Below are 27,025 nucleotides of genomic sequence, written 5' to 3' on the forward strand. Positions count from 1 at the left end.
GAATAATAATTAGAACACTAGAATTACTAGAATAATAACTAGAAAAATAATTCTGTTCATAATGTGCCCAGCTCATTGCAGTGCTGTAAATACCACAAATGAAGTCTAAATGTTATGCTGGCCTACTCGGAGGCGTGAAAGCAGAGGACACAAAACAGGCGGAAAATATTAAATGCCTAAGAGAAGGCAGTCGCTAATGGATGCCTAATATGATATAAAATAAGCTGTGCGAGTAAACACGGATAAAGAGATAAATACACCTTTAGAATGGGGGTTCTCTATTTATAGCCAGAGCAGCACTATTTGCGGTTCATGCCCTGCTTCCCCAGACGTGCGACGGACTGCGTGAAGGCCGTGCCCCTTCCCCACGCGAACGGTACAAATGGATCGGCGACTCTCGCCCCAGCGCGCAGCCAGCCCCCCGGCGCGGCCCCGGGATGGCCCCGAAGAGGGGCGCGAAGCCGCCCCCCCTCCACATCCCCCCGAGACGGCCGCGGGTGGGAGGCGGGGGCGCGGCTCCCCGCGGGCTGCGGAGCGCGGTCCGCCCCCGTGGGCGCGGCGCTGTCCGCGGTGCTGAAGGGACGCGGCGCTGTCCGCCGTGCTGAAGGGGGCCGGGCGCCCTGAGGGTGCCGCTCGCCGCCGCCGCAGCCGCCTCCTCGGGACGAGCCCTGCGCGGCCGCGGAAGGAGCCCCGCTGCGCGGAAGAGCGGGCGGGAGGGGGGCTCCTCGCCGTCTGCGGCATTCAGCCAGCGGTTCCGGGGCGCGGGGTGCTTCGCAGCTCCCTGCCCTCGGCGGCGAATCGCACCCCTCCCCCTCCAGCTCCGCAGCCGGGGATACCGCCAGCGCCACGCCGAGAGCGCTTCGGCACGCTCCCGCGCCGGGACCTCCGTCCCCTCCCAGCCGGGCATGGCCCTGCCGCCACCCGCCGCACCCTGCGAGGCCGAGTAGACTTTCTGACCGTGCCCGGCAACTCCGCGCTGCCGGGAAACCCGGGGGCCGCCCGCCGCGCGCTCAGGCTCCCCGCTCGCCGCCGCACTCAGGCGCGCTCCCTCCCCCCCCCCCCCCCCACCCCGGCTCCGCACGCCGTCTCCCCCTCGCACACACACACGGGCGCGCACGCTTCCTCCCGCTCTCCCTCCTCCCGGAGGTGCGCTGCCAGCCGCTTGATGAGGGGGAAAAGTTAAAGAGATGGGACCGATATGAACCATCGCCGCTCGTAGCGGTGCCCTACCCAGAGCAGAGCAGAACCCAGCGAGCATCCCTGCAGGAATGGAGTCGGTAAAACAAAGGATTTTGACCCCCGGCAAGGAGGGACTGAAGAATTTCGCTGGCAAATCGCTTGGTCAACTCTACAGGTAAGGCTGAGATCTCTTACCGGACTCTACTTCCCAGAAATAACTGGGAGCTTTGCCCAACGGCTAGCTGGGGAAGGAGGGCGAATGCCTCGGGGAGGTTCGCGGCGGAGGGGCCGGGGGCTGGTGAGATGCTGCTGATGTGAGCTGGAGCCTGGAAACTGGTGCTGAGGCTTCACAATATGGCACCCTCGCAACTTCGCTGTCTGATTCGTGGAGGGTGTCGGTAAACGTGTAGCGAAAGATTACCCCACCTTTCTCCCGCAAAACCGGGATCCCATCTTGAAATCATAATCAGGAGAGAGGGGCTCCCTGTATTTTTGTTCTGTGTTAATTTTGCAATGTGGTCGTAGGATCTTTGCCCCTGCCTTTACCAATCATTAAAAAATAATAATAATAATCTTTCCTGGTTTCGATTAGTCTCGTCCCTTGTGTAATTCGTCGTCAGAGGAAGATAAACATGGAGGTGTATAAATAATTGATATCCGAACGATTTTTTTTTTCTCCCGAAGCTGAAACATATAGAGAGATGTATTTAATTATTTATCAGTCTGCCTTGAGAAGCATCCACTGGTCTTATAAGTAATACACAGATGCAATTGCTAAACTGAAAGGCATCACTCAACAGTGTGTTTCTATGTGTACAGAACATTTCTACCGTCTAGGAGCCCTGCACACACAGGTAAAAAAGCCCAAATTCTCGCATACCTAAAAAGTCTATGCACTGAAGTTGACACACCGTGCCCCATCCAGTCTGGCTACTACTTTAGTGACCTCCAGGACGTTTGAGAATAGTCTGTGAAATCCCAATGTATTTTCGATCGTCCCCTCTGCTAGAAATTACCCCGAAGCTGGGGGTTTTATTTCCGAATTACAGATTAAAGATAACTGCGGCTTTATCTGCCGAGGGTAGGTCACGTAAAAGTCTTTTTTCCATACCTATGCGGCAGTGTTGGGCACAGGCACAAGGCTGTTCCACAGCATGAGTCACAACTTCTGCTGCCATTGGCAGGAAAGGGGACATATCAGTCAAGTGATAAAGGCAAAATTAAGGTTTGCATTTTAGTAGGAAGGGTACAATTTTGAAAAGCCGAAAGCAAACCCAAAGCCATCAACAAACGCACTGAACAGCCTACAGATTTTGGTCATATTTAAGTCATTTTCAACGGTCAGAAAAATAAATATTCATCATCCAGAATAATTGCTTAAAATACCATTAAGGAAAGAAGCCCTTTTTTCGTCCCCAAAGACTCTACAACATAGAAATATAACGATCATGCCTACTGCTTTTTATATAGTCACACAGTGAATAATGGAGAAACGGTGTCTGTATTTTCAAAAAAAAAGTCCGTTTGAACTCTCCCCTTGATTAACAAATGCGCGATTTACTCATCTTTTTCTACTCACGGGACTGAACTGTTTTGTTTCCGATTCTCAGAACTGAAATAGTTTTCCTGTCCCTTACGCACTGATTTCTAGCGTCTTCCCGCAGACGCGGAGCCTATTCAGGGAGAAAACGCTTCTACACCATCCTTTATTCGCACGAACGAATTCTGAAGAAAAACCCCACGCAGGTTTATTTTATTCACAACTTAAAGACATTTCTTAATGCTGCGGTGTTTAAGCGTGGAAATAATTCTCCCAGCAAAGAAAAATCGGGAGAATTTCAACTGAGCAACTAGTGGAGAATATCCCGGTATTTTCTCCAAAGCACGGAGAAGCTTTTGAGCCTTTTCCTGCTAATTGTTACTGCCCCATTAGCCGGATGAGTTAACCTCAAAGAGATGCTCCTCCGAGGAGAATTTCTGACGTGAGACAACACGCCCAGAGCAGGGGTGAGGGCAGCGGTAGGAGAGTCCCGAGTGTCGGGAAGCGGTCGCATATTCGCTCCTCAGGACGGTGGAGCTTGGATGGAAGCCGTTATTTTTTCTGTCTTTTAAATATCTCGATGATAAAAGAAGATGAAGACATTCGGCATGCGACGCTTGTTCGATAAACCCGGTCTTTCTTACTACTGACACGGGATTTTTAAAGCTTTTCCAACAAAGAAGAAATAAAACGAAATGTTCTAAGTTGCTTCCCGTGGATGGCAGGGGTTTCTTCTCGGTATTTTTCTGTTGATTCGAAATTGCCGCATCTAACCGTTCCCCTTCAGATTCCTGCACAGTGTTTTCTAGGAGACAGGGTTCTCGTGCTAAACCAAGGGAGCGGGGGCGTTGGGCTGGAGCTGGAAGCTGCCCTGGGAAGGTTAAACCTGCCGGGCGGCCGCACGCTCCCACCGCGGAGCTAAGCAGATGCGATCTGCTGGGAGGACTTCTCCGGAGCTGGCAGTTCTCTGCAGGCGGTCGTGGTTTCTTCCACTGCATGTGACAGCCATTTTGCAAATCTAAAATAAGTAGCAGTGTCGCTACACCCCTTCCCCTCCCTCTTTTTTTTCTGTTAACATTTCTTTTATTCCCAGACCTGAAGCGAGATGCACACCAAGCTCATCCCCCTTGGTGTTTCTAACACAGCAAGGAGGAGATAAAACCTTCTCCAAAGGACTGTTTCGGTTTCCATCCTATGCCTCTTGGGCTACTCAACATGGCGCCTCTGCAGTGGTTACAGATGATGTCTTCTTCATGCGTCCTACATAGCGAAGGAGAAGTCTTTAATGATAGATGAGCAATTCTCAGCTGGAGCTCCTCCCCGGGCTTCTGCGGCGGGGCGTGGGGGGGGGGGGGGGGGGTGTTAGGGCTGACTAATCGTGACTCCCACAGGTCACTGCCAGAGAACTGCTGAAGGTGAAGGGAAAACAAGGGCTGAGTCCTCAAATCACTCCAAACCGAGCCCGAGGGGCGGGGGGAGCGGTGAGCTTCGGGCTCCGGCTGCCCGAGCCGGTCGGGCGTCCAGGGCTGACTTTGCCTCCCCGGGTCGGGCAGGGTCCTGGAGAAGAGGCAGAAGCCCGGGGACACCATCGAGCTGACGGAGGATGGCAAGCCCGTGGAAATGCCCGAGAAGAAAGCCCCGCTGTGCGACTGTACCTGCTTCGGGCTGCCCCGGAGGTACATCATTGCCATCATGAGCGGACTGGGATTCTGCATTTCCTTCGGGATCCGCTGTAACTTGGGAGTGGCCATCGTGGATATGGTCAATAACAGCACCATACACCGAGGAGGAAAAATTATTAAAGAGGTGGGAACCCTTCCCTCGTAAATCCCGTGTCCTCCCAGTACAGCTCCCAGGTCAAGCACCTCAGGGCAGGCGAGCGGGACCCCCCACCTCTGCCCGGCCCCGCCGCCCCCCTTTGCAGCACGGAAGCCCCCTTCTTGAAGGAGAAAAAATTTCCACCCATTATTCCTATTTTTCCTTTTCGGTTCTCAACCTCCTTTTGCGGTACTAATTTGCGGGGACTTTTTGTACTATTTTTTTCCCATTGCCCACCACCTTGAAAAGCGCAGATATCTCGCAAAAATAACCGCAGGGCACGGGATGGAGAAGGAGGGCGTCGGATGAGGACTGCCCGCGGATGCGGGGGGGGGGGTCGGCGGTGCGGTAAAGTTTGAAAACACCGGGATGAAGGAATTTGCCTTGATAAAAAGGCGTTAAATGCCAAGACCCGTTTTAAAGCGAATTATCGCGCAGTGAGATAGAGGGGAATGCTAAATACGGTTGAGTTTCAAATACAGAAGTCCGGAGACAAACCAGCCCCTACTCTCGCAGACCAAGAAGTGGGTGCCCCCAGCTCCCCGGCCGAGCCGCCCCGGGCACTCGGGAGCGACCCTGCCCCCCCCGTGTCCCACGGAGGTGCTGGTTTTATTGCTGTTACCGAATTTGTTTCGCTGGTTATCTATCCGGTGGGCAGCTGGGGGGTTTGCTGTGGCGGGCAAAGAGCGAGCGGGTCCCGGTGCTCCGTATCCCCGTCCCGGTCCCTGTGCCCCGGCCATCAAGGGCCACCGCCGGCGTCAGAAATCCCAACCCCTCCAGCCCCAGGTATGAAGTTCCTGCGGGTGGATGCTTTATTCTGGCCCAATTACAGCCTTCCTCTTCTCTTTCTCTCCTCCTCTCCCGGTGCCTCGCATTGGAAGAAAGCGAAGTTTAACTGGGACCCCGAAACAGTCGGTATGATCCACGGCTCTTTTTTCTGGGGATACATCATCACCCAGATCCCCGGCGGGTACATCTCGTCCCGGCTGGCAGCCAACAGGTAACGGCGGCCCGGACAGCCGCAGGGCCCTGTCCCAGTCCGAGCTGGGGGGGGGAGCGGGTCCCGGCCCCCAAACCCTGACACCCCCCCCCTCCCCGGAGCTGGGGCTCCCCCGCAGCAACCCGCCCCGGCTGCCAGGGCAGCGGCGTTGAGCCGGGGGGGAAGGCTGTGGGCTGCGGGAAGGGGGGGGGGGCAGTGGTAAGCTGCCTGCCAGCCCCCTTCGGCTTCGGCGGGGGGAGGCTCGTGTTGGTTTCTTTTTCCTTTAAAAAGTCGTTGGAGGGGGTTGCGGCAATGATCTTCGCACAGCCCCTATTCAGAGGCAAATCCAAAGATTCATTATTTCATCAAAGCTTGAGAGATTTGTTTTTTTTTCCCGTGATTGAATGAAAGAATTTTATGATTTATGTTGTAATGAAAAGAGAAACCATCAGCAGGAATTTTCCATTAACGCACAAATGATTTTAGAATGGTAGAAAAACATGTTTCAATGAGACTTCCACAATGAAAAGAAAGTGCAGATGGTGCGAGGACTTAAGGACTCGTTTCTATGGTGTCTGGCAATTTTTCAAGCACCCTGGGTGCGATTCTACCTGTTAATTAGATCCACTGAGTATTCAAGACACATGAGGCTTTCACATCCATGCTTAATGCCATAGGCTCATCTTTTGCAGAAGTAGCGAAGGTCCTAGTGCCACTCTTCAAAACAATAACAAACCAAGTGCAAATGGATACTAAAACCAGAAATATCTACTTTTAACTCTGCTCAGGAGCGTGGGACATCAAAGGTAGGCCTGGATAGGCAGAGACGCTTTGCCTGGCGAGCAAGATTACTTGTGTTTGTTTGAGGAAGAGGGGGAGGAGAGAGGGGAGCTACAGAAAAAAAAGCTCTCTCCAAGGTAAATAACTTATAGACAGAGACCTACATTAAAAATGAGGAGTATTTGCTAATGGAGAGATTCTCTGTAACTGAGATAATCCTAATATCCCTCTTTTTAAAGCAAATAAACCAAAATAGAACATTTATTAAACTGGGGTATCCATTGCCTGTCTGTTTATAATTGCCATCTTTCTGATAACGGTTCAGAAACGTAAAAGGCTATTTCAAATAACAATTAACACCCAATTAAAGAGTTCTTTTCCTTTTCTTCCCCCTTTGAGCATTTTCGTATCTTCACACAGTCATTTGAATCAGTCCAGATTTAAAGTGGTGCAACTACAAAGATTTGCAAGACAATGGCAGGGACATTCCCAGGCAAACTCTGAAAGAAAGACACAACTTGGCATATGTGAATCCAATTTTCCTCTTCACAAACATTCACGTTTACAACAGTAAACGAAGACTAGTTCCAGTTATTAACCTGGGTGTGTTTTAATGCAGCAATTTTCACAGATTAGTGGTTAGTTATTACTGTTGTGGAAGCCTCTGAGACAACTCCAACACAAGGCAAATGGTTATGTAAATCACAGATTTAATTAAGGAACTAGGTATGACATACATGCCAAGAATTGCAAATAGTGTAAGAGGGATAGTGGCTGTGATTTATATTTAGTGTGTAGATAAAAATGGCAGAGTATAGCGTGCTGAGTGGTTAGATGTAGAGGTTGTTGAGGAGGTGAAAAGTCAAGTTAGTGCCTGAACAGTACAAAGAGATTTTGACATCTATACATTCAACTTGAAATGAAAAGGATGACTGTAGGGTAAAGCGGCACCCAAAATTGGGTGCAAGCCTTGATGTTCACATCCTTTTCCAGAAACTGCATGAGGAAAAGTCAGCCAAGTGAGTATGCAGGCCTAGAGGCCTACAGCACCAATAGAATATGAGCTACTATAGAAGTCTCTGCTGATTTACATGTCTCGTGCCACAGCCACAAGCGGTTCCTTCACACAGTGATAGAGAACAGCCAAGTAATTTTGTTTTTTTAAACAAACTTCACTGAATGTCTTTGTGGTGTCAATAGTTTCCTTTGCATTCAGAGTAATTCTGAATTTATACAGAAAACCAAAGTTCAGATGTGCTCTGCATAAAAAATAATAGACTCTAGAACAGCATCACCAGATTCAAGATGGTTTGTGAGAAACAGTCTTGTGCTCAAGAAAAAGGGTGATTTTCCAAGACATTTGTTCCCTGGAAGGAAAGGAGATCACGATCACATGGAAAAGACAGCATGAATGAAAAAATTACTCCAGGATGCGAAGAGGAAGGAAACTGGGAGGAAGGTTAAGGTGTGCTTTGTGAGCTTAATTTGTTATTGACAGGGAGCTGCTGAGCGTCTGGCACTGAGTTTGACTGACATTAAGATTCAGTCTAGCAACCAATTATCGAGATTAGGTTGACATAATTCAAAAGTTCTACTAAGGTATAAAACGTAAAAGAAATGACTCTACTGTGGTATCAAGAAAACCTTTCCACACATGGCGCATTAGGTTCAAGCTGGGCTGAAACCGTTTATTTTGATTCTACTCCTGTTTTAAAATGCTTACTGCCAATCAAGAATTAGCGACCCTGAGCTAACTGTCTAACATATTTTCTTCAACTGAGTCTGTTGATGGGTAGCATTTTACTGAAATCCTTTGTAGAACTCAAGGCTGTTGCTGCATGTTATTCTGTTCTGCCTTGACCCAGTGCTCTTATCACGTGTAGCTCTCCGTTATTCCTGACAGATCAGATTTAGTGATTTACAGATTTGCAAGTAGCAAATGGAGTTTCTCAGGAATTTACACTTGATAGCTTGTATCTCAATTTATCTCATATTTCATCACTGAGAATACTCTATTTTCAGATGAACACTGAGAAAAAGGCTTTTTTTAAAAGAGGTGTATATATGCTGCTGTAGTACCAACAAGGTCGAACAAAACTGTGTTCGAAAACTCCAGAGAACATTCAGAAACAGCACATCTCCCGAGCACTTACCTCTCAGGTGGTCAGTAGGAGATGGGCTAGTATGTTGCAAAGGTCAGTGCTCCTGAACACTTCAACCTCTGCTGACTTCTGCAGGAATAGGGAACCCTCAGTACATTGCAAGGCAACAGAATTTTTCAAAAGACACGCATCAGGCCTGAGGTGCCCCCTCATCTGCAACCGGTGAAGCTTAAAACTTGCATCCCTTGAGTAGTGTGTGAAAATAGAAGAGGATTCCCTTTTGCCACGAGAGGCTAGAGACCTCTTCTCCCAGAGGAGAATCTGCCTCTGGAAGGTGCTGCTATGAAAGCACCGTGCAACCCACCACAGCAGACTGGGGGAACAAAGGACGCGCAGCGCGGGGTCCCATGGGTAGGGTTTATTACAGCTATCCTTTTTCTCAGGGTTAAGTTCTCAATGAACAACGAACAATTAACCTTGCCATGGATTAAGCATGACATGATGATAGCAGAGAGTACTGAGCAGGCTCTAGTAGTTTAGAGCAGGCATCTTGTCACGTGGACATCCAGGTTTGCAACCGATCTAGGTTATTTCTCCTATTTGAACATACGTACAGTCTTAGACTAAAAACAGTGCCCTTCTCCCCAGGCTGCAGTACATTGGGAGCAGAATTCATGGTCCACGCAGAGATGTTTACGTAACTATCTTTATCAAGAGGAAATCAGCTGTGATTCAGAGCTTTTGAGACTTTAGGGGCCAGAACAGACAAGCAGATTCCAGAGACAAATCCAAAATAATATAAATGTTTATTTATTAGTAACAGTAAAGTGTTTCTGATTAGTAAGCAAAGTTTTTCCCCAAAAAGGGAATAAAGAGCGAGACTTTGGTTTTCGGGGCGGATTGTTGTGGATTCAATGCTGTGTTTTTCACTAAATCACAGTGGATTTTGACTAATGTGAGCAAGGTTTTCAGGAGGAAGGAACTGAGATGCTTTTGCACTGTTTAAAAGTATTTTTCCTTGAAAAATACAAGAAAAGAAGAAAATTCAAGTGTGATGCCCTAGTACCATGTATCCACACTATTTAATCAGATGAGCTATTACTCATAATGGCAGTTAATGGCGTTTAAAAGCACATAAATCTCATTTGAATGCTTTTAAACTACAGGTTTTAATGTCAGCATTACAGAGGCTCCCAGCAGAGGGGCTGTCATTATATGATTACGATACGATGTGAACAGAAAGGGTATGAAATGCTGACAGTCCTCCAACCCCACCTAGCCTTAATTTCCACTTAGTCCATGAAAAGAACTTTGGCTAGGGCTAATCAGAACTCATCTCATCTTTACAAATTTTAAAAAACAATCATCATTCTCAGTGACTAAAATCTTATTAAAAGAAGGAAAAATAAATTTGTACCTTGGTGGTTCTTCAACTCTATCACTCCAAATTTGGCATAAATGGAATGCAATGGCTAAGGTGTTTAAATGTTCAAGAACAAGGCAAGGAACGCAAAATTCTGATATGAAATTCGGAAATGTCATTTAATAATTACGTTTTTTTTTAATATCTGAACAACCATATTATAAAGAGATTTCACTGTTCCGATGCTTTGAAAACAGCAAACTGGAAACTGGTGCATTTTTTCTTGACTCTGCGCTCCTCCAGGAAGATTTATTCTGATAACTAAATGAGTTAAGAAGCACTTCAAACCTCAGGTGTATTGTGTCATTCCCAGCATATGCATATCTCTGCCTGTCTACTGTACAAAGATCCCGGGTTACCTGGGGTATTTGCATAGGTCACCACGTGCTGTGATGAAATCCCTTAATTTTGTGTTTTTGCACAACCAAGTGAGTGTCTGTAACTGGACTAGTGATACTTATCGCATTGGGAGACTAATGATTAACCGGCTAGTGTATATGAATTTTTCAAAAATACGATACTGCTGAATAGTCCTTAAACAAGACCTACTGTGATCCTCACATTTCGTCAGCCATTTTAGGAATATGTATAAAAACTGATAAACTTGTGGGTGCAAAAAGGACCAGACATCAGATGACGTATTAAATACCATTCGGTAAACCCGGTTCTGTTCAATACATACAACACTCCAGTGCGAAGTAACAGCAGGGAGTGGAGATCCACCCTGAAAAGCCATCATGCTGAGTGGCATCTTAAGCCATGCTGGACCAGAAACCCACCATGAGCTGCCAACATGATGCTCTAATAAGGAAGTCGATGTAATCCTGGGATGCTTCTTTTTCTGTTTAGTGCAGTGAGTGTATATAGGGGGATGACACTGACCTTGGATTGTTGTGGGTAATTTGGGTACATGTGTATTGATACAAGTGTCAAAAAATTAGAGATTTATTTAGAGATCTTTAATTGCTTAGAAGATCGTCATGTATAATTCCACACAGTGAAAGAAACAGCAAGAACTCTGTGCTGAGAATGTCAGTACATCAAATAGAATACTAGAAGGTAATCTGATCATGAAGTATGCATATAACTCCACTGGAAAAAATTGCTGGGTGTAAATATGTGCTTTAGTCCCAGGGAAAGATTTAACAAGAATCAGTAAATGACAGCCATATAAATGAAAAAAGCATAAATATTAACAGCACAAATAGCCACTACTGGTCCAACCACAGAAATTATATGATAGATTCTTCTTCTTTGGGTGTTAAATTCCTGCATTGGAAGTTATATTTTAGCTACTACAAAACATTTTTAGTACAGAGATGATTAAGCAAAACATAAGGGATAATCAAGTGAAACATAAAGATTAATGCCATAGCGACTGTCAGGCTAGGTAGCCTTAAAATTAAGCACTAGTTTTGTTTTCACTCTAGAAATGTAATAATTTTATTTAAATTAATGTTTCCTATTCCACATTCATGCTATTGTAAAGCTGCAGCTGTCTGTGAATAAACTACCTGCTGTGCTGTCACACATATATGGAAAGGTGTGAAACTGTGCTAGCTTTTACCACCTCATCTCAGGATCATTTAAATATCATTATATTTTAACTTCTGATACACTCGTTAAAAATTCTTCAAAAACCATGCTGGAAATCTTTAACAAACCCCTTGCCCTACCAAAAGCATTACCAAAATGCTGTGGCTGTGTTTTCTCACTGGTTTCCTAAGTGAACAGTTTAAATACCTGCTGTAATTCAGGAAAGAGTCTCTGAAATTAACGGGTCATGGTTAGATTGCACAGCATAGGGAATTAACTGCCAAGTTTTCAGTTTTATATTTAAAACACAAACACATGTTTTGACTGTATGTGCCAAGTACTCTTCCAAAAATAGATCTGCGATAATCACAAACTTTTTTTTGGTAAAACACAGCTGAAGGACACTTTTAGCTCATTTGTGTATACTCAAACATTAGAACTTTCTTACACAAAGAAATACAAAGGCCAGAATAGAATGACAATTTAAAAAACATTAAAGTCATCTTATCATTCTATGGTAATGATGTATAATTCTCATTATCTGTTAAACCACAAAGCCTGGCACTATTCTCCTTAAGAATCGTCACTATATAACTATACTAAATTTCTCTACAAGACAATTATCTCTCATCTGTGTTGAACTCTTCATCATTGTCACATTCTAGCCTGAATGAAAACATATAAATTAACCTTTTGCTTCAAATTCATCTTTGTTTTTAAAGTACCATTCATCCTGTTATTAAGGGCTAAATCCTGCTTCCCAGCAAGTAATCTGATAGGATTATTTGCATGAATAAACGGAATGATATTTCAGACAACTGTGTGTCAGTGCATCTCATCTCAGAGTCCCAAACATACTCACTCAAACTCTGCTGTTAGTGTGTCAGTGAAATCAGGATATTTCTCCAGAACTCAGCCTTAATGACAACAAGCATAAAAAATGTAAGGTAAAGGTATTTAGAAACACAAGTATAAAGATTTCCTAGAACTTTACATCTTTACATTTTTCTGTTTTAAAAAGAGAAAATATTCACTTCCCTTGAGCAGATAGATATATTATGTGCTTTTCTGATTTGCAGACAACGTATAATTCACAGCATGACCAGGGAATTTGTGCCTGGTTAGGCAAGAACCAGCTTCTTGACTTCTGAAGACATAAGCTGACCTTGTGCTGTCAGAGTGAACCCCCCAAGCTGTACTTGCCAACCCCACCTTTCATGTTCAGCTCAAAATCCTGCAGATTCGACTAGGCTCCGATCCCGGGCACTGGCATTGGGTTCATCTGCTTCCAGGCAAAGAAGCCAATATTGCACAAAAACCCCAAGATTATTTTGTCACCCATTGCAGGGTATTTTAAGCACCAGTCACCACAAGAAGGGGCCTGGGGAAGCATCTTGGGGTGGCTGGTACCTCTGCTCCCTCTGCCATATGGCTCAGGGTCCTTCCATTTTTCTGTCACGAATGATGAAGCTGTTTTCACAATTTAATGATGCAACAAGGGATTTGGATGGGGGTTTTGGTTGTTAAAACGGGGCCTCAGATGTGTGACAAAAATTAATAATGTATCCAAGCCCTTATTATACTAGATTAGATGGCGGGAGGTCGGCTTTTACATATTAATGCTTCATGAAGGGTTTATAATAGGATTTAGTATGAAGGGCACACAGGCACATCCCCCTCCTCCCTTGTACACATATGAATGAAAATAACCTGTTTTATCATGTTTTTAAAAAGCCAAAGAAAGCTGCTGTCCTAGGGCTTTCAGCCACAGACTGTTAGCAAAGAGGATCGGTTTTCAGTGATTCTCTCAAGAAGCGTGTTCAACCTAAGACTGGCACTTGGGAACAAGTGTTCCTTTCTAATGTCAAGGTAGCTTACACTGTTTTGCTGAGCAGCTGAGTTCATCAACCATTCCAATATTCATGGCATAATCCCAGCTTTGTTAGCCCTGTGTCATTTTATGCAAATTAAAGGCCCGATTCAGAAAAAACACTACATTCTCTCTATCATTTATGAAGCCATAAAAAATCAGGGTGAGCATTTCATAGGAATATGTCTGCAGTAGAGGAGTCAGGAGAGTCATCAGGAAATTAGCCTGTACCAGAGAAAAGTCAGAATGATGATATATGTCACTGAATATCTAAACAGCATCTCCCCATACCGGGTTCATTTTCATGTAGTCCATTTCAAGTACATAAACATAAATAGAAGTTGTCCCAAGAAGAGCCATCAGCATGATACAGACCAAAAAGACAACTAGCGTAAGAGAAATATTATCGGGAGCATTTGGGTTACAAAGGAGACGAACAAGTGACATGATAGGTACACACTTGAAAAACGTCATTATAGGTAATGTAAATATTCCAAATGAGTGGTTACTCACAGTTCGCAGTCAAGGAGGTAACCACTGACACACACCGAACAGCTGAAAAAATGCAAAAAATGTCACACTATGTTACCAAGAAAAAATATTCTTTAGAGAAGTCAGTAAGAGCATTATTTATAGTGCTAAATTTTTAACTTCCAAGAAACCCTCAAGTAAGTACATTATAGGCTAAAATATCATTTTCTCTGTTACTGAGAGGTACCTGTGTAACTCTCAGTTGACTCGTACTTTTGGAACTACTTGGACATAGAACGGCACTAAGGTACTAAATGCAGAGAACTGCATTTACTCTTGATGAGTTATTTCAGGACTAAGCATAAAGATTTCAGAATTTGGCCCTGCTTGTTCAGATACAACTAATAAGAGCAGGATTATGTCTGAAGTTTGGATTTATTTTTGCATTGGATCCTCCATGGATCCAAATCCTTTGAAATCAGTATCTGTAGAAAATTTGCCACACAGTTTACATCAAGATACACTAGAAGTTTTCAGACCAAGCTGATAAAGAAACTTATTTTTTATTGGGATTCTATCATCCAGATATGTCAATGCTGTCAAATAACTTTGCTCCCAGTTCTCTACCATGTCCTAAGCCTCCATGAATCCCTACTGCATCCCTACCTTGTAACCGGAGTTCCTTTCAGAGGGGAAAAGACTAATCCTCTCTGAAACAAAACCCATGTATAGTTCTGACAGTTAATTCCAGCCACTCTGTCCAACAGGTATCCTTACTCACCTCTACCTGCTTTGATACGTCACCCCAGTACGATACGCACACTGGATTTCATGCAACCACATGCTGCTCAGGTTGGTTGCGTAAAAACACCAATGTCACAGTCACTTTCTCTGAGGGAAGCTGCGTTTGCTTTGAGCAGTCCAGATACAATCAGCTGTAACGCATGGTCCATATGTCTGAAAACACTCCACAAAGAAGTACAGATGTAGCTTTTGAGACCAACACACAGCAGTTATCCTCTCAACGAGCTCCACAAAACTTTTTAAAGTTAAAAAATCTGGATGATTTCTTTGATAACTGTATTATGCATCTCTAAATCAGCAGAGACAGTTGAATTGCAGGTAATTTGAATGAGATGGTCTTGGTTTGAAACATGATCCAGCAGATTATGTGTTTAAAGAGCAAGCCATCCCAAAGCTAATGAGCTAGAAGGAATGAATCAGAGTTTTAGTTAGGCATACATGGATACAATGAGTTGTAGAATGAAACCACAGATTTCAGAGTTTCCCCAGCTGAATTCAAACAGGGGAGAGAGAGGGTTGGTAGGGTGATCAGATGAATGAAGAATAAAGGAGATGAGGTGAACAGGGCCTGGCTTGCTTAGTGAGACAAAAGGAAGAAGGTAGGATTGCTATTCGGATAAACTGCAGAGATTAAAACCGCTAAAATAAAACTGCATGGGTACAAGATATTTACTGGATGTAGGAAGTAAGAAGCTGGAAAGGCCTCCAAAATAAGTAGGGCAAATGCTAATTACTTCTGAGATAGAACCTGATCTGCTTATGAAAGGGTGATGTAATGTACTTGCTGGTAAGAGCAACGATGTGAATTTAATGACCCAGGAGTCTTTTACATTCAGCATCAATCGCAACGCTGCTGTCATCTGATGGTGCCCAAGTTCTTCATGAAATACACATTGACATATAAAAACCAGGTCTATCAACAGGCAATGGAAGGCATAGCCTGAAAATTGTTTAGGGGCTTGGTTTGACCTGTAAGAGTCAGCAGCATTAGTGGGGCTTGGAGCAGGCAGAAGGCTAATGGGCCTTTGTGGTACTGGTACACATGGACTTAGTTTCTGCACGCCATTTCACTCTGGTGATTGATCCAGCCCTTGCATAGTCCATTTTGCTGAAAGAGTTGTGAATATTTTGGGATTTGTTTATCTTCAAAGCTGGCTGATCAGCCACAGAAAATTCAGGTCTACAAAATGTTCATGTTCTGGATCGAAGTCTGAGAAGAACCTCATCACACCTCATATGGGTAGAGATACATTTTGTAAGAAGGGAAGTGATAAGTTCCCAAAATTTCTCTAGATTCAGTCACTGCATAACTGAAAGACAAAAGTAAGCTAAAAAGGATGGTCACAAATTGTCATTGCTAGCAACATTTGCAGAAGGAAGGATTCTGAAAAACTGCTGCATGCCTACAGGCATTCCAGCTAGCTCCTGTACTTTTTATCACTAGAAATTATGTTTTACTCAAAAAATGAAGCATTTAATCCAGCATTCAGCCTCACAGTTCCTCTCAGACACGAAATTCTTTGGGTTGTATAAAAATCTGACATAATCAGTTCTATGTTGTGTTGTTGGCCTTTTGCAGGAGGACATGTGTCAAAGATGAGTGATAGTAGGTAGAATCAGAGTAAAAGATAAATTTTAGAAATCTTTAACTGACAGAATAGTCTAAAAAGTCACTTTGTGTGCTACATGTTCAGCTGCCCAGAGCTGCCCCTGCTCTGAGACTCTCCCAGGCAAGCACTGTTCAAGAAAAAACACCAAAGGATAGTCAAGACCCAGTGTATTTTTTTACGTGTGTTTGATATGTCTTTGTTCAACATTTGTGTTTTCTCTAAGAAAAAGGAATGACAATCACCAGCTCACCAACTTGAATCCAAATAAATTTCCTTTTTTTTTTTAATGTCAGAATTTTCATCTCATCTTTAGACCAGGTTGGGAAAACTTTGCAAGGAAAGCTCTTGTTTTCACTCCTCCTTAGCTTCCACCCTTAGCTAACAGACGAATCTTATCTAAGACTAGTAAAAATGCTTATATTTGTTTACAAATAAAATGTTTGTTCAATACAGATACATCACCCAATGAAAACAATGCCCTCTATAATATGATCAGTATTACGGTAAAATTGTCTAGTGCAGAGGTTGTAAGTCCCAGAAATGAACATGGGCTACCTTTTCCATAGATTTCTGTTTACAGTCATGATAAAACACCTTATAATATTTCGATATAATTTACTGTGGCATCGTGAAATATTTTCAGTCCCCCTCCCTCCATTTCCCTAGAAAACTAACAAAAGAATCAAACTTTCTTATTCTGTAGATAGGTCTCCTATGAAATGTTGATCAGTGGCTTTTAGGAGGTGAAAAATATACAATTACAGTCCTGAATTAATTTGTTATTGAAGCCATTGAAAACTTCTTTTGGTTATCATGAAGAGTGATGTGAATCCTTCTATGCCTTCATAGTTCTCAATGCAAAACATTAAAATATCTGCAATCTTGTTTTGTAGTTGTCAGTGACCGATACTTAGTATTCTTTAATTATTTTGGATTTTAATGAAATGGCATTCACAATTCAGTGATACAGCATATATTTAAGCATCTCAAACCTAAAATATTTTATCTTTTAAATAAACATTAAAAAATGCTGATTTGAACATACAGAATTACTCCCTGATTTTATTTTTTTAAAGGATAAACTTTAGTTAATGTACTTCATATGCATTAGAAGACATATTATTTGATTTCCATAACAGTGTCGTTTTCACAAAGCTGGACCACTTATGCAGAGAACAGAGAGACTTAGATTATTGTGAAATTTGTCAATTATATAAAAAAAACCCATAAATAGAAATACTTGGGATTCAGACAACTGAGGAATTGACTGCCCCCCATAATACATATGAAAGGAATTTTAGCTTTATGGAATCCTTGTAGCAATTTTCACTCCCAGTCATTGGGGTAAAAGGATGCTTCCAACCAGGACCCCTCACTTTCAAATATCACATGAGTAACCCAATATGTCACCCATCTGGCATTCAGCATTTGGCACATATCTCTGCTCCCACTGTTCTCAGCTCCCTTTTTGATCTGGCACATCTTCCAGCCAAGTAACAATATCTATAATGCACTTCCATGCAGAATGCTCAAGTAATACAAAATGCCTGAAAAAAGTAGATGAGAATAGTGGGACTGCACAGATGCAGAGATGAGAAATCCAGAGGTGAAAACAAATGCATTTCTTTCTCTTTAGTTTGTCCCCAAAGAAAAAAATGAGCCAATTGGCTTGAAACCCAAAAAGATTAATTCCCTCTGCAATCCCATTCCATTCTAAGCATTTTTCCTGAATTGTCAGAGTCATTTCCTTCCTCTGCTCCCATCCCAAATGTCTCTTGGTCAAATATGATTTTGCTGTTATTACTACTTATATTACAGGAGGACTAAGTCACAGCTCATGACCTTCACATAATGCCAATGTCAGTAAAACACTGAGGATCAACGTTAGATTCTGTCTTTGGGGACTGAGTCTACCGAGTCTAGAAATAGATAAACAAAGCATAATTCTTTGTTTCAGGGCTTATTCTGGTCACTTCTGAAGGCCAGGATTTACCTATTTTTCCTTTCATTGACATACTACAACTGTATTTATTAATTTGTCATCTTCTGTATATGGTTATCTTCTTCCATACATAGTTACACATTTGCTGATTTTGGGTCAGAAGGGAATTTTCCCCCAAGTCTAGGGACTGCTGAAGGTATGTCAAGGCATTTTAATTTCACCTCCATTCCAGGGCCAAGAATGATGGCAATGTCATTGTCCTCTCCTGCTCTGTCTCTGTGGCATAGTGTAGTTTTCCCAGAGTTTACCTTCAATCTGCTAAAGCTCTTCATTTGTGCTGTGGCATTAAAACATGTTTTGTGGGGTTTGGAGTGTTGCCAGCATGAAATGGATGTTCAGGGATATCTCTGAATGAAAATTCAGCAGCACAGCTTCATGGATTTCCTAGGCTGAGCTCAACCCAAGGGACATGCAGCAAGGCTTGGCTGAGTCTGTAAGAGACCTGAGCTCTAGTGGTGTTTGTGCTTGAGGGACAAAGCCTGCTCCATAAGCCCGTGCCACTGCAGAAAGTGTGGCTGAAGAAATGCACAGCAGGGCATGGCATCTGTAAGACTGTGTATCCCATAAGGGCCATACTTATCCTTTCTAGGTGATATTGGAATATCAAGAGGACAAACAGATACATGTATAAAAAATGCAGTGGGATTTGGGATGGGAAGGAACACTCCTAAACAGGCTGGAAGTCTTATTTTAAACAGGGAACCATGTCTGTCTGAGAATGAACATAATCCATCTTCAGTTGCAATAAATACAGCTATGGAACCCCACATACTGTCGATTTGTCATGGAAACATAAGGATCTTCAAGAAAAATATGGTTTCTAACCCAAAGTTGGAGTTAACATTGCAGCAAGATTGAGCAAATGAGAATTGTCTGAGAAGCAGAAATGAAGCTAAAGAGTATAACAGGTCATAAAATCTCTAGCTTAATAAATATAACAAAAAGGTAAGCACGGAAAAAGAAAATCATAAGTTTGGGGTTTGATGTGTGGGTCAGTCAAGCACCTTAGAAATGCCTTAGGAACAACCAGAATATTCCATTTCCCAATTAAATATATTTGAATGTGAGCATCATTAAAATATATTCAGATTTATCATAGCTGGAAATAATCTTATTTGATCTAAATCATAATAAATTTACTTAGATGAGATATTTAAAACAATAAAATGGGAGGTTTGTACAAAACCCAGAACTCTATCACAACACTCTTTGGGGAAGAATAATTTAGTGTTTCTGGAGGTAAAATAAAAGTAACAAGACAAAAGAACATGAAGGAGGAATACTGATTATATTTATGGATGTGCATTGAGAGATGCAAAGCAAATGTAGGAATATGTATTTCCCCTTGACTAAGAGTTATAAAGGAAACTGACTCACTAAAACTGTCATGCACTAAATTCATGGTATCGCTTTTCATATGCATTCAAGAAAAAGGATAAAAAAGCCATTTCTGACAAGAATGATAATTTAACTCTAATTTATTCTACCCTTAAATCCATAGACTTTTTGGGTGAAAAACTGATCTGTTTTTGAGAAGTCTGTTCCAATAAAGCATAGTTCTGAGCAAGAATTGACTTACAAGTGGCATTGTGGAATTAGTGCATCATCTGCTCCTCAATGTAACTAAATGTTCACTGGTACTTGCATGTCTAAATACAGGCAAGATTTTCTTTGGGAAGATGTATGTCTCTGATCATTCCTCAGATTACATTTTCCTTTCTCTTCTAGAAGGAACAGACTCAAGGAAACAGCTTCTCTTTCATAAACACAAGAACAAAGGCAATCCTAGGAAAAACAGCTTTCAGTTGTTGCAAACAGAAGCTGATTTCAGATACAGGATTAAAAACCTAGATTAAATTTCCTCAAAGAAACAGTTACATACCATAACAATTTTGCAAATCTCATCCTTAGAAAGAGATGACATTTTTTAATATTCTATCTTAGCACACTTTTAACATGAACAGGGATTTAGAAGGAGTTGCACTGATTCACACTAGCTATGAATCTGCTCCAGCAAGTCTATGCACAGTCACAACTGTAAAACCGTCTTGCTGCATTAGGCATTTAGCTAAACATCTGTTTAGAAAAGAAATAGGAAAGGCTGCAAACCAAACAGTCCTTTCTTCCTGCTTACATCAAATAAGGAATTTCTCAAAAAACATTTAGGACCGTTACAATCTATTGCTCTTCAAAAACTGATAACAGGGACACCTAACATTCTAAAAGAATTTGTAAAAATCACAAACAAAGTTCCTGTGAGTCTCAAACTCTTCTCCTTAATAAATAAAGGAAAAAAGCAAATAAAAAACCAAGATACCATTGTAGTTTATGTGAACATATGGAGGGTATTAAAATGTAAGGATATGAATTGCATGTACTTTCGGAGTAGAATCTTACTCATAAAGAAATTAAAACTAAAGAGAGATTCAGGCCAAAGTAGTTCACACAGTGCAACACAAACACATGCACCAGTCAGGCCCAGTAAATGTATTGAACATGCTGCCAAACAAAGGCAGAAATGTGCTGCACAGCCAGCTAGATCTTGTTTAACACGGGATGGGGATCACAGGAAACACAATGAGAGACCAGATTTAGAACTATTTAACAAAGCTTCCTTACCATGCCAGGAAGATTTTTTTCTGCTGCCCTTTAATATTTGTCAAATAGAAGTGGAGTATGCTCGGTTTGCTATTTAAAGATTCGTATCAGGCTGTAATTCTAACTAGAGAATGTGAAACATAGATGTCATTGGGAAGAATTTTCATCCTGGAACTTAGCACTGCTTCCTGCTTCTTTAGCCCAAGGTCTGTTTCTCACTAACTTATGGCACTGTACCAATTTCTGAAGAACACATGCTAAGGTTAAAGGTTTCTGTCAAATCAGTTCCACATCAGATACTGTGATGTTGTCTTTAAGATGTCTCCAGGATTCGTCTTAGCATTACACAGTTTTGTGTAAAGAAAGTGGCCAGTCATTGCTACTGGCTTCATCCTTTTGCATAGTTCCACCGAAAACAAAATGGGGGGAAAGAAAGGATTATTTCCACAATAAAGAAATGAATGAACATAAATAAAAGATATAACAATGCTAGAGAAAAGGCTTCATTCTAAAAGGGGCAGACATTAATTGAATTTAATTAAAATTTAGTCAAAGCAGTGGAATTTTGAAAATTAAATCACTTCACACACTTATTTAGACCTTGAAATGTGCTTTAATTGAAGCAATTCTTAGGATGCTGTTGGGATCAAAATCAGCGATATTCAATGAGTAGCCCCTGAAAAACCAGCAGAAAGAATGATCTGTTTTCTATGGATATGTGTTTCCAGATTGATTAACTCTTGTGTCTAAGACTATCCCAGCTCTGTTTGAAATTCTTCCTGTTGCTTTGGCGTTTAGAACAGCGGATTCTCTTCTGCTTTGTAAGCAGTGAATGTATGGTGCCATCTTCTTACAATTAAAGCACTAATGAGAATCTCTGTTTTACTTGGCCACCTGTCTTAACAAACCATTTGGAGACCCAATTTCTAATTTCTCTACAGGCTGGCAAATTCAGTCAGGTTTGGTTGAAATAGATGTGAAAATAAAAGGAAAGAGTGGGGATTTATAGGGACAGTAAGATCTATACCTGTGATTGCATAAGACCTATTTCCTTAGGAAATTATGCTAAATAGATGTCTGTGTCCATGTTTGGTATGGGTCTTACCAGACAGGTTATTACACTAGATGGAAGTAGACACTAATTTACTCCAGCAGTTAGTATATTCCCTATGTAAAGAACATATGTTTAAATACATCTATATTGACATGTGAGTGTATGTAGAATAAATCAATTGGAACAACACTGAAGTTACTTCTTTTCCTTTTTTTTCCCCACCTTTGCAGAGTATTTGGTGCTGCTATACTGCTGACATCCTCCCTCAACATGTTAATACCGTCTGCAGCCAGGGTGCACTATGGGTGTGTCATCTTTGTTAGGATCTTGCAGGGCCTTGTAGAGGTATGGAAAAATTATAACTATAAGTGATAGATGCTTGTTAGCTTTTAATAAGCAATTGTAACTTTTCAGGGGAAACTAAAAATTGCTGTCAGTTTATTACTGTGTAATAGATTTCAATGTACGAATCACAGCTATTTGATTTTCCTTCATCTATAAAATTACACAGCGAAGTCTTCCCTTGCTGAGAAGACAGTGAGATATGTATTTAACACTGAAGTTTCACTGAAATCCTGTACTGCATAGGGTTTATACTGGTGCTATTCTCAACAGTTATTTGCTGTCCAGCCTCACAGATTAAATATACAATAAAGAAGTAAGTTTCTGTCATAGGCCCTGACCATGCTCTTTCTGGTATGAATGAGAGATTTGCCATGATTTAAAATAGGAAAAAAAATTGAGGCCCATTTCTAAATTTATTTGTTTGTTTGTTTCTTTTCTGACAGACAGATTTTTAGGCCTGTGATCGCTGGTTCTTTGTTCCTCAGGGCTACACACTTCTGTTGCATGAGCTGATTTAACTCCTGTACTTTATTGTATAAAGAGACTCCAAAAGAGGGTGCAGAATGTGCCTGAAAGTTAGGTAGCTGTCAATCAAGTTCTTAAAGTATACATGTATAAATATGGATCCATTATCCATTCCTGAAAAGTGATCTGTATGTACAGAGGTGTGCTTGCCTGCAAAGAGGAGAGGAACAGAAGCAAGTGGGTAGTCACAAAATAAAACAACTCTTTTAGACCCACTCATTCCTGTGATACTGTTCATAGGAATTGTGAGTGCAAAACATCCCATACAGGACCATTTGAAGAAGGTTTACAATAAATCATGACAATCTTAAGATTACGAATTTATATTTTTTTGAAAAATTGACAAAATGACTGAGATGAACATGAAATTGGTTATAGGACCTTCTTTCAAGGCAGAAGAATGTATTTTACAATCTTTTGATATTGAGACTGATAATCTCAGCATTTATGATAACCTCAATATTTGCAAAAAGTTATTGATTTTTCTACATTTTGCATAGGAAACAAAACATCAGATTAAGAGCAAAGTGAATCTATATAACTATGCACACATCATAATAATTCTTAAGCAGGAGTTTTGTGGAAAATTACTGTACATATCATACCACATTTTCTAAAATTTCAGCACTTCAAGATGTAATGTTTTTTGTTTGTTCGTTTGTTTTAGTGTTTCTATTTTTAAGTTCAAGGCTGGTTTTGAAGAGAGACCTAAAAAGTAACTGGTTTAAAATCAAACCAACTAAACATCATTCAATTATTTCCTTTGAGTGCTCAAGAATGTTCATTAAAGTCAAAGATAGTGAAAAATTCTCTCATAACATTGTATTTTTAAGCTCTTATTGATCTTATTTTCTAATTTTAGAGCAGTGGAACAGTAATCTGCATTTCCTAAATTATATTTTAAATGTTAGATCAAAAAATGTTAGAAGGCCACCAAAACAGAGAGTTGGAGAAATGAGCCCAGCATTAGAAAGACTCCAGAGGGTCTTGTTTTCATCCTTCCTTTGACTCTGGTAATTGTGCATTAAGATTCTTTCTTTTTAATTCTTTGCAATTCTTTCCTGGAAGAGGTGAGGGGAGAAAAAAGAGATAGTTATGTTTTATATCTGTTTCATAAGGCCTCATAAATGAGTTGGAGTGGTGCACAATTTTAATAGAAATTGAAGTTTTTCTATGGCTGTGCTCAGACTTTGCTAGAGAAAAGCAAAGCATTCTCAACTTCTTGTTTGTAGCAATTAAAAAAAAACAATGCAAAGACAATGAACTGAGTGACTGATCCGCATTAGCTAACTTGTGGCACACCCATTCCCCAGGGGGTCACCTACCCTGCCTGCCATGGTATTTGGAGCAAGTGGGCCCCCCCATTAGAAAGAAGTAGGTTAGCAACCACTTCCTTTTGTGGTAAGTAACTTTCTATTTTTGTCTTTCTTTCATTTGTCACGTAGAAGTATTTTGAGACTGATTTTTTCTCCCTTTTCATCCACACTCGTCTTGTTTTGTAGGTTCCTATGCAGGAGCTGTTATTGCAATGCCTTTAGCTGGGATTCTAGTGCAATATACTGGGTGGTCTTCTGTGTTCTATGTGTACGGTACGCATTTTTGCTCATCTCACTCCAGTATTGTATGGCCTTACTCTACCTTTTCTAAAAATGTAAAAGCTACCGTTAAGAGGCCAAGAAGAATATATGTGAGCCCATAAAGCTAAAAATACAGTCTAGAGAAAAGGAAAATGAAAGAACAGAATTTAAAGGAGAGAGTAGGAAAGCAACGTTATTAAACAAGAAGAGAAGCTAGTTCACGGTGAAACCTTCATCACTTCTAGTACAACTAGTGCAAACTGCTGTGCAGATCTATCGAGTTGCAGATCATGTAATGTCACTCTGTCATTTATAGAACTAGAAGTTTAGAGTACCTGCCCTGACTAGGATGTCCTGATTTTTATCTGAAGACCTACATAACTTAATTCACACTAGTTGTGCTACCTTAGCTTACAGTGATGGAAAAGAATGGCCGAAAGGAGTTCATTCTGCAGTGTAGAATTGGTGTGAATTAGAGGGAAACCTTACAGAAATTTAATAAACTACTCAGGCAGTGCATTGCTATGTTGAAAACAATCCCACAATCTTGTATTTAGCGAGTAAAAGAATTAGAGCAGTAATCAAACAACAGAGACTTAAAGCCGAATAGAACTTCATTTACAGTCTGGTGAAATGAAATGCAAGCCGTTTCGTTGCATTGCATTGTACAAATTAATGTTAAAAGATGAGTGAATATTCACTTACAGTGAAATCATTCTGTAAATGAAACAAAGATGACTTCACTGTGATCCAACTCTTCATGTATTTTGCACGAATGTCATTTGCAGGGTCTGAATGTTGGAATGACTCAATAGAGAAGCAGTAACAATTGCCATTTAAATTTGTCATAATTTTTCACATATTTTTGCTTTGTTTGCTGCTTTATTGTGCATTTCTTTTTAAAGCCTTTCTTTCCATTCCAAAGGGAGCTTTGGTATAGTCTGGTACATGTTTTGGCTTTTGGTTTCATATGAGAGTCCTGCAAAGCATCCTACAATCACAGATGAAGAAAGGAGATACATAGAAGAAAGTATTGGAGAGAGTGCCAACCTCCTAGGTGCAATGGAAGTAAGAATACTACTCACACACTTGTTCCCTATGAGAGAGTAAAAAAACCCCCAAAACCAAATCGAAACCACAACAACAAAAAATCCAACACCCTATTTTTCTAAAGACATAAAAGCATGCTTCAACCAATTGAACATTTTTGGGGGTGGGGAGATCTGAAATCTGCTGATGGAATTCTGAGTGGATATTGCTTCTACAAAAAGAGATTACAGGTTCCAGTTCTTCTAGGGGATCACTCATGCAATTTGTGCCTCTTTTTATACTCCAAAGTTTAAAAAAACCCTACAGCTACATTTGAAATTTCAGCTTTATTGGGACTCTCATAGTACCTTGGGCTCAAGTGGTTCACTTCCTTCCTATATAATTCCTTCTGGAAGGTTTTGCTCTTCCTAAAAGTAAAGTGGAGGAAAAGCACTACTCACTGTCTCTTGTGGTCCTCAGAACATCAGGGAAACAGCAAACCCTGACTATTCTAGGTTTCATTTGCAACAAAGACTGCAAGCTGCGACAGAGCCTGATAGGAGAGCCCTAGGAACATTCCCCATTATGGTGGTAATTTTGCTGGAAACATGCTATCAAGCCTCTCCCAATCTGACTTTGTTCTGTACTGGTTTAGTTTTCAAGAACTCCTGAAAAAACAGCAATGAACTCAGAGATTTCTTCAGCCACTTGATAATCCTATCACAATAAATAATAGTTTTCTTATTTCTCTAACTATTAAAAAGCTTTAAAGAAACTATTACCATGCTTACTAACTCAACATAGTGAAAAATGTTGGTTCCTAAGTCTTATTTCATCTGCTCAAGTTTTTACACCATCCATTCCCGGTTTACCCTTACTATGACTTTTCGTTATGTTTTCTAATTGGTCAGATCATTGGTTCTTGACAGAAGTCAGGAATAAAGCATTATTCTCTTCGTAAAAATTTTTGATCTAGATTAAATAGGGAACTGGAAATATTACAGAGTCATTTTTTTGATAGCTGGCATTGCTAGGTGTCCTTGAGGTAGTGTCTGGGTTGATAGTTAACAGCATTCAGCAGTGTTCATGGTTTCTTATACCTGGAAGTGCTTTTGAAAATCCTATGTGAAATAAGATATTTCAAAGGATGACTATATAGTCCTAACTTGGGCTGGATAATTTCTCTCTATTTTTTATTGTTGCTTTTCAATTAAAAAATTTTGGAAGTGATTAGTTTCTTACCACAGTATCAAGTTATCTTTTCTGGCTGGCTTCTTGTGAGTGAAGTCACCCTTAATTCTTAGCTCTCACTTATGTGTAATTTAATAGGCATACAACGTATTGCATATATCTATCTATGGGCTGGTTTTCTTTGAAGCAAAGCCGGTATTCAAATCAACAGTAGACCAAATTCAGCCTCAAACCTTGCTGAAATGATTTTCAGAAACTCGTGTGGGTCTGGATCCTGTATTTGGACGAACACAGATGGGCAGAATCCTGGGCTCGTGGAGAGGTGCTGAGACTCAGCAGGATTGTAGTTCTGTCCATCTGTCATTTTTTTTCATGATGCAATTCATTTTAAAAATACAATAAAACAAACAAAAAATATATTGACCAAGCAGTTTTAGCTCAGGCTTGATAATAAATTGTTCAGAAAGCTGAGATAAAGATTTAAATGCAAAAATAAATGCTTAAAATAAATCTGGATGAAATAGTGCAGTTACAGTGTAAAATCTGACTGTTGCCTTAGCTACAGCAACATTTTCTTTTAAAGACACGTTAT

General features: G+C 41.2%; 1 protein-coding gene across 1 annotated transcript in view; it reads left to right on the forward strand.

Annotated features, from left to right (window-relative positions):
• Nucleotides 1–563: 563 nt before the first annotated feature.
• SLC17A6 (solute carrier family 17 member 6) overlaps nt 564–27,025 on the forward strand; it is a 34,084-nt gene continuing 7,622 nt past the window's right edge. The window contains exons 1-7 of the mRNA XM_009935999.2: nt 564–1,354; nt 4,273–4,525; nt 5,419–5,537; nt 21,997–22,111; nt 23,950–24,037; nt 24,139–24,225; nt 25,139–25,281. Of these exons, the coding sequence (XP_009934301.1) occupies nt 1,269–1,354; nt 4,273–4,525; nt 5,419–5,537; nt 21,997–22,111; nt 23,950–24,037; nt 24,139–24,225; nt 25,139–25,281 (891 nt within the window). The 5' untranslated portion in view covers nt 564–1,268. The remainder of the gene's footprint in view (nt 1,355–4,272; nt 4,526–5,418; nt 5,538–21,996; nt 22,112–23,949; nt 24,038–24,138; nt 24,226–25,138; nt 25,282–27,025) is intronic.

This window comes from Opisthocomus hoazin, chromosome 7, assembly GCF_030867145.1.
Source record: "Opisthocomus hoazin isolate bOpiHoa1 chromosome 7, bOpiHoa1.hap1, whole genome shotgun sequence".
Classification (NCBI taxonomy): domain Eukaryota; kingdom Metazoa; phylum Chordata; class Aves; order Opisthocomiformes; family Opisthocomidae; genus Opisthocomus; species Opisthocomus hoazin.